General features: G+C 36.2%; 1 protein-coding gene across 1 annotated transcript in view; it reads right to left on the bottom strand.

Moving 5' to 3' along the window:
- Positions 1-5542: 5542 nt before the first annotated feature.
- Positions 5543-14216, bottom strand: part of LOC126267834 (centromere-associated protein E-like) — a 536568-nt gene continuing 527894 nt past the window's right edge. The window contains exon 22 of the mRNA XM_049973138.1: positions 5543-6203. Coding sequence (XP_049829095.1) covers positions 6029-6203 — 175 coding nt within the window. The 3' untranslated portion in view covers positions 5543-6028. The remainder of the gene's footprint in view (positions 6204-14216) is intronic.

Below are 14216 nucleotides of genomic sequence, written 5' to 3'. Positions count from 1 at the left end.
ACATCCAAACCGTCATCGAACCCATCGTTCTACCATTGCTAGACCGGCAAAGGAACTTGCTGTTCCAACAGGACAATGCACGTCTGCATGTATCCCGTGCCACCCAACGTGCTCTAGAAGGTGTAAGTCAACTACCCTGGCCAGCAAGATCTCCAGATCTATCCCCCATTGAGCATGTTTGGGACTGGATGAAGTGTCGTCTCACGCAGTCTGCATGTCCAGCACGAACGCTGGTCCAACTGAGGCGCCAGGTGGAAATGGCTTGGCAAGCCGTTCCACAGGACTACATTCAGCATCTCTACGATCGTCTCCATGGGAGAATAGCAGCCTGCATTGCTGCGAAAGGTGGATATACACTGTACTAGTGCCGACATTGTGCATGCTCTGTTGCCTGTGTCTATGAACCTGTGGTTCTGTCAGTGTGATCATGTGATGTATCTGACCCCAGGAATGTGTCAATAAAGTTTCCCCTTACTGGGACAATGAATTCATGGTGTTCTTATTTCAATTTCCAGGAGTGTATTTACATTTATGTAAAGTACAGAGATTAATACATTTACACTTAAGAATTTTGTACTAGTTTGAAACTCTTAAGTTGCATGTTGGCTCATACAGTTTAGAAAAAAAAACTTGTTCTTCCCTTGCACTATTGAGTATTAATTATTGCACAATGCTTCATAATTATTTAACATTTTCAATCAAACATAGGATTTATCTCATACCACAAATAAAATGTTTCTTCCTCCAGTTTATTGTAAAATGAGGACTGTTATGTAGATCTGTCAGAAAAGGTTTTGTTCAACTTTCAGTTGGACAAATCCTGTTGGGGTTGTTCAAACATAACAGTCCAATTAGAACTAATAAAAATGCATAAATTTTAACCATAAAAAGTAGTTTCTGACATAGAGGTGTATGGAAATATGTACTTGTGAAAAAGTTATGAAGGGCATAATTACGGAATCTTAATTACACTAATGTGTAGAAGTCTGTTAATTGGTAGGAACAATTTATATGATAGGAATCTTCTGTAATTAGTAAATATAACAAGTGAATTATTAACTTTTAACACCTAAGTGTTTATAAACTAAATAAATAGTACATAGACTAGAATGCGCTCATGCGTTTAATATATAAGAATCTAGGTAATCTTCAAAATGTGACATTTGTTTAGGGATGAGAGTTTTAATTGTTAATTAATGAAATAATAATTTTAAACAATGCTGAGGATTGTTCAAGATTGTTAAGAAAGTATAAATACTAACTGCCATGTTGGCAGAGTCAGTCTGATTTTGGATTTTAGACAGAAAGCATGTAGCTTGTTGTGCATGATTTATTTCATTATTGTAAGTATATTACAATTTTTTCAGGTTTTTCAAGATGCTTTTAATTAATTTGAGATTATAATAAATGTTCAGTGCAAACAAAAAACATGATTAATTATTTAAAAAATAACTTTATAGTTACTTTTTTTTTTACAGTTGCTGTTTCAAGACTTATGCTGCGACAGATTGCCAGATACAATGAGTAAAACAACCCCCTAATTATTACGAGTAGTTAGAGAAATGTTATATATGGATCCCAAATCTTGAGCAATACTCAAGGATAGATTGCACCAGTGTCCTATATGCGGTCTCCTTTACAGCTGAACCACTCTTTTCTAAAATTCACCCAATAAACTGAAGTCAACTATTTACCTTCCCTATCGCAGTTTTCACAAGCTCGTTCCATCTCATATCGGTTTGCAACATAAACTCATATATTTAAATGAATGACTCTGTCAAGCATGACACTAGTAATACTGTATCTGAACATTATAGGCTTGATCTTCCTACTCATCTGCTTTAACTGGCATTTTTTGACATTTAGTGCAAACTGCCCTTCAGCACACCAACTGGAAATTTTGTCTAAGTCAACCTGTATCTTCCTACAGTTATTTAACTTTGATATCTTACCATACACCACAAAATCATCAGCAAACAACTGCAGATTGCTGCCTACTCTGTCTGCCAAATCATTTATGTATATAGAGAACAACAGTGGTCATATCACACTTCCCTGGAGCTCTCCTAACAATACCCTTGCTGTTGAGGAAAACATACTGGGTTCTATTATTTAAGAAGTCACTGAGCCATTCACATATCTGTGAACTTATTCCACATGCTCATACCTTTGTTAACAGCCTGCAATGGGGCACCATGTCAAATGCTTACTGAAATCTAGAAATACGGAATATGCCTGCTGCCCTTCATCCACAGTTCACAATTTATCGTGTGAGGAAAGACCAAATTGAGTTTTGTAGAAGTGATGCTTTTTTAAAACTATGCTGATTCATGGACATAAGCTTCTCAGTCTCAATAAAATTCATTACATTGGAACTTCATGTCAGTAAATGGTACTAGGGAGATGTTGCTCATGTAGCTGTATTGCGGCAAAACTTGAAATGAGTGGGCTTAGTTCATCTTTCTAATATGTCACTAAGAACTGATGCTCATATTTATTGTTTACCAGTAAGTTTGAGTAATTATTTTTGTTTTGGTGGCTTTCTAGATTACATTTATCTGGGGTCACTGGTTTCTGAAGCTGTTAAGATGGTCATTGGGTTACCAAGAGATGATGTCTGTTGCAGTATTAGTACCTTTGGGATCAGTTTTCTCTTTGTAACCTATCAGTGGCTGTTATTTTCATTTCATGTTTAAGAGCCTCAAGAAATTCTGAATTGAAGTCCAGCTAATGTATTTACATTGGTAAAAGCAGCTCACTTGCTGCATTTGGTTTCTGCATCTCCATATGAGGTTATACTTCAGTGTACATGAAGCTGACAAGGGTCACATTTATGAGTATATGAATAACCTTAAATGTTGCAGAATGATAATTGGTGAGCAGATTATTTGTCCTAGCTAGGTCTGACTTTGGTATAGTAATTAGAAGTTGTATAAGTATCATTCAAGGCATGAAACCAACTGTCCACTCAAATGTTGCTCATGGGGACAAGCAAGGGTTATATTGCTACCAAAAGTATCTAAATCTGAACCAGGTTTTTCCCCATTTTCCATTTTCTTTAGCAAATAATATTTCACTGAATTTTGTTTATTACTCACAACCAGTTTTAATGCTGTTGAAGTCACGATTATATTCACGCACAACAAGCAATGTTATCAAATTCATTCAGATTCAGTTTTATGTACTTTCTAAACCTGTCAATCATTTATTTTATATATCTATCTTCTCTTATGATCTTTTTCACTTATCAAATAATTCTGCATTTTCTTGCCACCTATTTTGTTTATAATCTTATAAACACTTGATAGCATAAACAATTTTATCTTTTTTTGTCCTGATGTTGGTTGTTGCTGCCAATAATTGTCATCCACTTTTTGTATTATGTGTGTAAGCAGTGTTGTCATCCAGGCTCTTGCTGGCTCCTCAATGATTACTGCAGTGTCCAAGATGAGGTCAATCTCATACTCTCGTTGGATGAAGTGCTTCCAAAGAGCTGCTTCTTGCACGGCGTCATCTGTACAAGTTTGTTTTTAAACAGGTCTCGTCTCTTGTTACCATGTTTACTGTTGTTACAAATATGTCCATTGTTCTAACGTCTTTTGTTGCTACTGTTCAATGGAATATCTAAACTGTCCACTATCACTGTTCATATGTTTCAAACATCTATTAATCTTAATGACACTGTTGACTTTTTTAAATTCCTTCACTCTCACTTCAAGACTTTGTGATTCTGTTTTCACCATGCTTCTCCTGCAGTGTGACCAAGAATAATGGGCCACCAAGTGGAAGGTTACCTACCTGTGAATTATATTTAGCTTTCAGTGACTCATGAAAGAAAATTTGTGGGATTGCTATGAAACTGTCTTTTTGGGAAATACTCCTATAATCAGCACCACATAACGTTTGAGTAATTGACTTGTTCCGCATTTATTTCTCATTGCTAACCCTATATAATTACTTAGTTATTGTATGTAGTAGATTTCCAGGTGACTGATGTTAATTCATTGAAATATATGTAGTTGACACTGAGCCATTAGCTCAATATAAACAGACAGTAGCCTTGCAGTATTGTATAATAGATCAACAGGCATCAACTGAAATTTGATCACAGGGATTTACAGGCTTATGACACAAAATTACTCTTACTTCTATACACAGATGTTGTGGGCATAAAAATTTTGTGGTGGAGTTGGCCTTATACAGACTGGTGTATGAACTTTTTACTACTTTGAAAATTACTTAATGGTTTCAAAGGTTTATAGGTTAGTTTTAATAATTTGGCTGAGTTGTATTTTTTTACAACAATTCAGTTGACAAAATACATAGTTAGTTAATACAGAAGAAATCATAGAAATATTTACTGTGTCTACACTATGAATTTACTTATTACAAGTATGGCAGTCATATTTACAGTTTTATTCATTAGTGACAGTTTCTGCAAAATCTTAATTAATGTCTTTATTAATTAGTGAATGGTGTCATTTGGTCCAGAAAAATTAGAGCAACAAGTGTATAGCAGCAAACTGGGAATCTAATATGGATGCAACAGAAAGGCAACTGTAGTTTTGGAACTTTATGGACTTTGACTGCAATTGTCTCTTAAGTTAATTAATTTTAGGAAAGCCCCCCCCCCCCCCCCCCCCACACACACACACACACGCACACTATAAGAAAAATCTGTTGAGGTTGCAGCTACTGTTGCTGTAAGTTTTCAAATGGCCACCAAGAACATGGTAGTTGCTGCATTGTTATTGAGGGCCCAATGAACATGCCTTCACTCTTCGTAATGTCAGCAACAAACCTTCCAAATCGTAGACTCAATGATATTTGCTCCACTGCTAAATTTAGTTTCTTTATTGATGCAATCATCTCTTCTTACATGTCTGATCTTTAATGCTAGTATTAATCTATGCACCTCTTCATACTATTCTGTTATTTACTGTGATAACTTTTTAATTAAATTTCCAATTAAAATTTCAATTTCTTATTTTCTTCCAAAGGTGTGATTTACATTAGAAGTGTGCCAGTGCACATTTCTAGAAGACTCAAACGACATGCTGATTTCTCCTACATATATCTCATGAAAAGATAACAAAGGTAAAAATTAGGGAGATTAAAACTCATTCAGAGTCTTACCAGCAATCGTTCTTATCATGCGCCATTTGTGACTGGCACAGAAAAGCAATGGAAGTGAGAGTGATACTTGAAGAACTTCTAAGAAACACCACTTAAGGTAGCTTTTGATACAGATGTTAATGTAAATGTTGATGCACATGTAGATTCCTTATAAGCATTCAAAAGCCATATCAATACTTCCAGTTTTGCTGGCTCCAATTATCACTGTTTGGAGAGCTGTTTAGTTTCCTTACTCGTACAGAAATATTCTGGGTAATTCTGTGATGTTTTCCCAACAAAAAATTAAAAAATTTAAACAAGTACAGTCTGTGGGCTCAGGTTCTACAAATCTGGAAGATAAACACTGAATATGTCAAACAGTGAGAGAAATTGAGTTAAAGACTGGCATTAAAGTTGTGATTGACAATTACTGAAGATTTAATTAACAAATTTGGTCTCATACAAAAATTTTGTAAATTGATTCCTACATTAAAGCAGAAAGTGAGATACACAAGACATGAGATGATCAATTATGATTTTTTGTCAAAGCACAAACTAGTAACAAGAATATTCACAAAGATTTCAGGCAGACACATAAATTATGTAAAATGTAATGTGTTTTATATAATTTGATGTAGATTTGTGTGATATTAGTCTTATGAAAATATACACACTACTTAATAATATCAGTGACACTAAACACATCTGGTACCTATTTAATGTTCCTAACCTAAAAGTCACTCTTCTTGAACTGCCATAAATATGTTGAACACATTAAGACAAGCGTTTCAACTATTCACTTCACACTGTATTCAAATTTTGCTACTTGAAGAGACAGTCAGTTCTGTCAAAATATGAATGACATGACACCATAGTCAGTATCTTACAGTATTTGCACAATCTTACTGCATTTTCACATCTCCCTTGATTTATTTGGGCAATACTCTGTAGATGAACGGCATTTCTGTAGCACTTTTATAACTGGACAAGTGTAACATCTCATGTTGGAATGGCCATTACTTTCACTTAGCTTCTGTTTTAGATACTGCACGTTGTTGTGTAATGTATTCACAGTTCTTCTAAGACATCTGTAAATTCAAGGTATTATTCACATGAAATGTTTTATGATTTTATTATAGTAGTAATCATATGTTTTAATTATAGTTACTGAAACTGTTATCAAACAGAATGTTAGTTCAATGGAACTTTTATCATAAGAATATTAAATCAAAGTAATGTGACACACAACTGAAATGCATGAGACAAATAATAAGAATTCTACAGACATGTGTTGAGGTACTTGGATTACTACTGCCTGTTTAAGAAAGTGCAAAAACTATCAAAAGCTAATCTATTTATAAATGATTTGTGACTCTAAGTTCCAGCTAATTTTACCAAGCTTAGATAATATGTCTATAGCGTAGATGTGTCATACAAACCAACATAGCTAGTGATTTTCAAGTTAAAATGTAACACAGCTAAAATAATATTTAAAGCCTTAAAAGTAGCTGCAAAACAGCAACTGTGTAATTCACAATAGATTGAAAAATCAGTCAACCAGTTGCAAATAAAAGTTTATTATCCCTTGACCACAGTTTTGATAATTGTAAAAATATCTTCTTCATAAGTTTTGGCCTTGTTACATCACATGATGCAACAGGCATCACAAGATAATATATTTGCTTATGTTACATGTATCTTATATCAGAGTCTAAGGCCAACTGCACTTTTTATCACAAACAGTTATCAAGTTTGAGCTTAAACTTTTAATTGATATTATAGTTGCTTTGATCTCAAATTTGGCACTACTGTATCACCAGTATTTTACCCCTGATGTTGGATCAGTGTCAATATTATCAAGAGTAAGCCTTCTAGCAGGTACTGTTAAAAAGAAAAAAAAAAAGAAATACAAAGGGGTCGGACTATATGTTTGCTAATGACTGTTGTGTACCAACTGTTTTAAAGGATGTCTGAATTCATGATAGTCCAGCAGCTACCCACTCCTTGATAGCTACTACCATACCAATATTAAATGATATCACATACACATGAGAAACATGTTACGCACACATGTTGAGACTTTAGTGGAAGTGTTGTGATTTCAACTGATGGAATATTCTCATACGTGACTTTCCATTCTGTAATTGTGTCTTTCACATTTTACTTTAGCAGCCATCATAAACTGGAAGCAATTATCAGCCTTCTTGTGACACAGGAAGCTGGGATATTTTTACCTCTCCTTTTGTTTTGCTATCTGCATCCCTAAAATTCATTTTTCATTTTTGACTAATTACTGTTAACGTACGTGAGTATAATCTGTATTTCCATAAAAGAGAAAGGTTGACCCTCAGTTTTAAAGTAAATAACACCAGCTCTAATTTTGTGCCTAGTTTGATGGATGTAATTCGTTTTATAATTTATTTTGACTATTTCTAATTAGTATATTTCATTATAGGGAGAAATCAGTAATTGTTTCATAACTTAATTTCTACTGTTGACGTACAAACAAATATAAATTCTCTGCTAATTATATACATTTGGAAGATAAAATGCCAGTATTCTTTAAGTATCTATTTGGCTTTAATCGGAAACAAAGTAATAAACAGTTTTGTCAAAGGTATTGTTTGCATAATGATATATGTTAATTTCATAATTTAAACTATTAATTTAGCTTAACTCTCTGAATTAGATGTTTTGATGTATTCTATTAATTTAATGTTTCTGCAAATTTAACTTTGAAAAATATGTAGTTTCAGCCACTATTATTGTGAGGATATATAAGGGCTGAAATTTTGCTCACAAGACAGTCAGTCCACAGATGAGTTTCAGATGAGGAATTTGTGTTGCTTAGAATGACAACAATGCATCAACTTAACAGTGAAATAAGTGTTACACCAATAGGCCATGTGTTAAAACACTGACAGTGCCTTCTCCATACATCCGTTTTTTCTTCAAGAACTGTGAACTTTGTGGTTAGGATTTTACTGCTCGTAGATTTTCAACAGTAAACTATTGTAGCAGCATATGGAGGTTTATCTGCAAAGTATTAATGAGGCTTATTGAATGTTAAGCATTAGTGCACTGGCCATATAACTGTGTATTATTAGGGTGTTGTGAAGAGCCAGCTCCATTATTTACAGTAGTCAGTGTTGGAATCCACAACCCATTTTTCCGCCAGTACATTGACACTGAGGACAACAAACAAAGAGATAAACAAAGCAGACAGAACTGCTACACTCTCTCAAGCTCTTCAGTGACTCAGCTCTTTCAAAAATTGGAATATGTTGAAACTTCTTTCACACAGAGCATTTAAAAAGTGGAGTGGGTCAGAATTTCATTCACACAAAATGTTTAAAAACAGAACTGTTTAGAATACTCCCCACTGTGGTATGTACCAAAGATTTGGGCAGATCTGCATCAGAAAGCATAACATATTAACAGTAACTACTTTCCCTCAGAAATGAGTGTCTAGGAATGTATTCAGAACCTCATAAAAGTAGGCACAAAAATCTTGACACTGGCATACTTCTCCCAGCTGGTTGTTAGCCCAACAATCTAATATAGGAAATGCCATGGAATAATAACACTGTATCATTGTCCTAGGCAAGACTGATTTTGGGCGAAAACATCATGAATCCTGTAATAGAATTGATCAATGAATCATTTAGATTTCTTTGTACTTGATGATGCACACAAATAACTGGAGTACTTGAAACATACAAACAAATTCACTTCAAATACAGACATTTCTATTTACAACTTGAACTGAAACCAGATGGCAATTATAACAATCAGAGGGCCTGAATGGGAAGCAGTAGTTGACAAAGGAGTGAAACATGTTTGCAGCCAGTACCAGATGTTATTCAGTCTGTACACTGAGCAAACAGTAAAGAAACCCAAAGAGAAATTTGGAGTGGAATGTAAAGTCCAGGGACAAGAAATAAAAACCTTGAGTTTTGCCAATGAGGTAATTCTATTAGAGACAGCAAAAGGCTTGGAAGAGCAGTTGACCAGAATGGACAGTGTCTTGAGTGAATGTTATAAAATGAAAATCAACAAAAACATGACAAGGACAATAGAATTAAGCTGAATTAAATCAGGTGATGCTGAGGGAACTAGATTAGGAAGTGAGACACTTAAAGTAGTAGATAGTTTTGCTGTTTTGGTAGCGAAATAAGCGATGATTGCCAAAGTCAAGAGGATATAACATGTATACTGGCAATGGCGAGAAAAGCATGTCTGTAGGAGAGAAATTTATTTACTTTAAACATAGACTCAAGTGTTAGGAAGACTTATCTAAAGGTATTTGGCTGGAGTGTAGTCATGTATGGAAGTGAAACATGGGTAATAAACAGTTTAGACAAGAGGATAATAGAAGCTTTTGAAATCTGGTGCTACAGAAGAATGTTGGAAATTATATGGCTAGATCACATAACTAATGAGGTGGCACTGAATAGAATAGGGGGAGACAAGAAACTGTGCCATAACTTGACTAAAAGAGGGGATCAGTTGATAGGACACATTTTGAGACATCAAGGGATCATTAATTTCATATTGGAGGGAAGTGTGCAGGTAAAAATCATAAAAGGAGACAAAGAGATGAACACAGGGAGAAGATTCAGAAGGATGTAAGTTGCAGTAGTTATTTGGAGATAAGGAGGCTTATGCAGGATTAAGTAGCATTTAGAGCTGCATTAGACTAGTATTTGGACAGAAGGCCACAATAAAAACAGTAACTGTAATTTTCTAGATGTTGCAAGTACATTTAAAATTAATATTATGAGTAGTTACATAATTATTTTTCTATATTTTTTTGGAAAATGACTTTAAAAACATTTGACGGTTAATCACATAACTTCCTGTGAATGCATCTTTGAAAATATTTATCTTTATCATAGATTTGCATCTCTTGGTAGTTTTTATACCTTTGGTTCTGTGTTTGACTTGTAAATAGTAGTACATACTTGGTGCAAAGTGAAATATGTTGGTTGACTCTGTTTCATCTACTAGCTATAATGGTGCAGCCTCCACCAGGACTCATATGAAATGTCCAATACCACCATTTTTTATATGCATCCAGATAGTTATCAGACAATTCAGTGGTTCCTAAGGCCTTGTACGTGTGTCTGTACATATATATATCATTCTGTCCTATTTGATAAAAAAACTTGATATTCATTGGGAAGGCATGTTGAATGTTCTGGAATGACATATGTTGTCATAATTATCGGTGGATTGTTGTCATTGATAAAATTATGTACAAATACTAAATTAAGTAACTAATCAAGAAATTGAAGTAATAAATAACTAGAGACTGCAGAGATGTTAGCATGAAAAATCGATGCTTCTAATTAACAAAGCGGTAATCTAAAAATCCAATAACAAAAGAACACACTATCTTGAGAAACAGCTTAAAAGTTATTAACAAGCAATGTATTTTCATTGGTTATTTATTTTTATGTCTTCCTCTGCAATTAATATTCTTTGTAATTGCATTTGTAATCAACTCTCCAATTGTGTACATCTAACAGTGGCAGTCTCATTTGATATTTACCCAAATGAATCTCTCTGTCACTAGGCAGACTGTCGCCTCAACACCAGGGTGACTCAGGTTGTGCAACTGATTGAATATTTTGTGAAACACTGTAAGAGGCACTAGAGTTATGGCCAGTTCTGTGAAAAATCATGAATTAGGGTTGTGTGAGACATGGTAAGTGACTGATTTTGATGTGAAGGTTTGTGTCACTCTTGTTGAGGTCATCAATGCTTGAGTCGTTTGTTTGTTCAGTTTCCATGTGCTCATAGTCATACTGGAGAGAAATTATGCTGATTCTTGAAAGGTAGACTGCACTGATATGGTCCACCCCATGGACATATGTCAGGGATGTACTGTGCTATAAAGTTTAAATGTCTGCATCATTATGGTCTGGAATCCTTAGGTGGGATCCTGATTCAGCAGAGGTTTATGGTCCACACACATGGTCACTTGGTGACGCCCAGTATCCTCACGAGGATGTGACCCCCATGTATACTGTGAGGAGCCCACAGCTGAAAACTAAACTCTTTGAATGTGAGAGGGACAGTTTCCTTAAGAAGAACTGAAGCAGTTAGTGGTACCCTATCTACCACCTGCTGAAGCACAGCCCCATCACAGTGTCACTTGCATCAGCTGTGAGTGTGAGTTGTGCTTCAAGGTAAAAGTGTTTGAAAGTAATGGCTTCTGCTACACAGTTCTTTGTGCAATGGAATGCTTCTGTCATATTCACTGACTATGGAGCTTGGCTGTCATATTATCTTTTCCTGATAAGGTGTTTGTGAGAGGTGACAGCAATGTGACTGCATGAGGAAGGTCTTGGCAGTAGAAGTTAAAAATTCTGGGGAATTGATGTAGGACATAGAAAATTTCTGGGAGTACAAGGTTTTTCACCATCTCCATGCATTCTGATGTTGGACTGATATCTGATGCATTGAGTGTATGGCCTAAGAACGTCACCTCCATTGTCAAAGTTGTGACTTTGCTTCTTTAATGACAGAACACCTTGTCATAGTGTGACTAGAACTTGTTCTAAGTGGTTCATCATGAATGTCTAGGTGCAATGAAGGTTTGCCAATAGGTGAATGATGCGAGTAGTCATACCACAGATTGGTATCTCTGAGTTATTCACCAAGTGAAGTCAGTGTCCCGATGTTGGTTTATTGATGTGCCATCAGAAGATAATGAACTTATGTCAGAGTCCATGTGCACTAAAGGAAAAGTAGTGTTGTATTGTGACATAGGGCATGAAGAGACATCCTTATGTAGGTGTCGTCATTGCAGCATATGTTTGCTCTATTTGTGGATGGGGTGGGTAGCTTTACTCATTGTGATGGACCAAAGTGAATTTTTTGTCCAGCTGACATCTTTTGGGTACTCAGAGGGAGTGTAATATTTGTGAGTGTCATGTCTGAACTGACTCTGAAACCAGTGCACCAACAGCCATGGGCCAGCTATGACATCAGTCCCATCATTGCTAAGTGATGCAGGCAAGGTGGTCATGTTATGGCATGTTGCCAACTGTGTAGGTGACATGACATCATCCTCATGTTGTGTCAAGCTAGCTTGGGCAGGATTGGGTGGTGTGGGAGATGTTCTTGGCCCAGTGCCACATATTATGGCATCTGACTTTCTGTTCAATATCTGCCAGTGGCATACAATCTACCAACAGAAATCGTTTTCCTAGAGATACAGACTCATGTGCAATCATTGCCAGTTGCAACAGAGTCAGTAATTTAATGATCCAGGCATGTCAAGCATTATGATCAATAGCTATGCGAAGGTAGCACCAAAGTCATGAGGGTGTGCTGTTGTGGAGTCACTGTTCATAGATGACCTCCTGCAGCTGTTACTCCAGGGTTCAAGAAAGTCTCTACAAGAGAACTGTCTTTCTGGGCTGTATCTGTTTGCATGTGGCAGAAAGAGGATAATGTCACTGACTAGCTCAGCCTGTCCTTCCAAGTAGCAGAGCAGTTGACATACATTGAATCAGTGTCTAAAACACATGTTGCTTCTGAAATGCAGTCCAGTGTTGCAAACCCCAAATCTCGGTGAGCAATATAGAACAGTGGTAATCTGAGGCATGAGCTGAATCTTGGAAGTGAGGCTGACAAAATAAATGTAACATTCTTCAATGTGATAGGCAACATGGCTATCAATTGTTTGTGGCAACAAGATAATCTGATGGCAGTATCCATTTCAAAGTGCAGGAAGAGAGAAAGACATGAAAGTGGCATTACAATTATCTTTAAGTCTTTGCTGGTTAAGAGCACTATCTGTGAAAGAATTCTACATCTACATCCATACTCCACAAGCCACCTGATGGTGTGTAGCGGAGGTTACCTTGAGTACCTCTGTTGGTTCTTCCTTCTGTTCCAGTCTTGTATTGTTCATGGAAAGAAGGATTGTCAGTAGGCCTTTGTGTGGGCTCTAATCTCTCTGATTTTATCCTCATGGTCTCTTCGCGAGATATAAGTAGGAGGGAGCAATATACTGTTCGACTCCTTGGTGAAGGTATGTTCTCGAAACTTCAACAAAAGCCCGTACCGAGCTACTGAGCGTCTCTCCTGCAGAGTCTTCCACTGGAGTTTTTCTATCATCTCTGTAATGCTTTCGCGACTACTAAATGATCCTGTAATGAAGTGTGCTGCTCTCCGTTGGATCTTCTCTCTCTCTTCTATCATCCCTATCTGGTACGGATCCCACACTGGTGAGCAGTATTCAAGCAGTGGGCAAACAAGTGTACTGTAACCTACTTCCTTTGTTTTCAGATTGCATTTCCTTAGGATTCTTCCAATGAATCTCAGTCTCGCATCTGCTTTACGGACGATAAACTTTATATGATCATCCCATTTTAAATCACTCCTAATGCATACTCCCAGATAATTTATGGAATTAACTGCTTCCAGTTGCTGACCTGCTATTTTGTAGCTAAATGATAAGGGATCTATCTTTCTATGTATTCACAGTACATTACACTTTTCTACAGTGAGATTCAATTGCCATTCCCTGCACCATGTGTCAATTCGCTGCAAATCCTCCTGCATTTCAGTACAATTTTCCATTGTTACAACCTCAATATACCACAGCATCATCTGCAAAAAGTCTCAGTGAACTTCCGATGTCATCCACCAGGTCATTTATGTATATTGTGAATAGCAACGGTCCTATGACACTCCCCTGCGGCACACCTGAAATCACTCTTACTTCGGAAGACTTCCCTCCATTGAGAATGACATGCTGCATTCTGTTATCTAGGAACTCTTCAATCCAATCACACAATTGGTCTGATAGTCTGTATGCTCTTACTTTGTTCATTAAACAACTGTGGGGAACTGTATCGAATGCCTTGAGGAAGTCAAGAAACACGGCAACTACCTGTAAACCAGTGTCTATGGCCCTCTGAGTCTCATGGACAAATAGTTTCACATGACCGACTTTTTCGAAACCCATGCTGATTCCTACAGAGTAGATTTCTAGTCTCCAGAAAAGTCATTATACTCAAACATAATACATGTTCCAAAATTCTACAACTGATTGACATTAGAGCTATAGGTCTATAATTCTG

Source organism: Schistocerca gregaria, chromosome 4, assembly GCF_023897955.1.
Source record: "Schistocerca gregaria isolate iqSchGreg1 chromosome 4, iqSchGreg1.2, whole genome shotgun sequence".
Lineage (NCBI taxonomy): Eukaryota > Metazoa > Arthropoda > Insecta > Orthoptera > Acrididae > Schistocerca > Schistocerca gregaria.
Note: the sequence above shows the minus strand (reverse complement) of the source record. Positions and strands in the feature narration are given on the sequence as shown.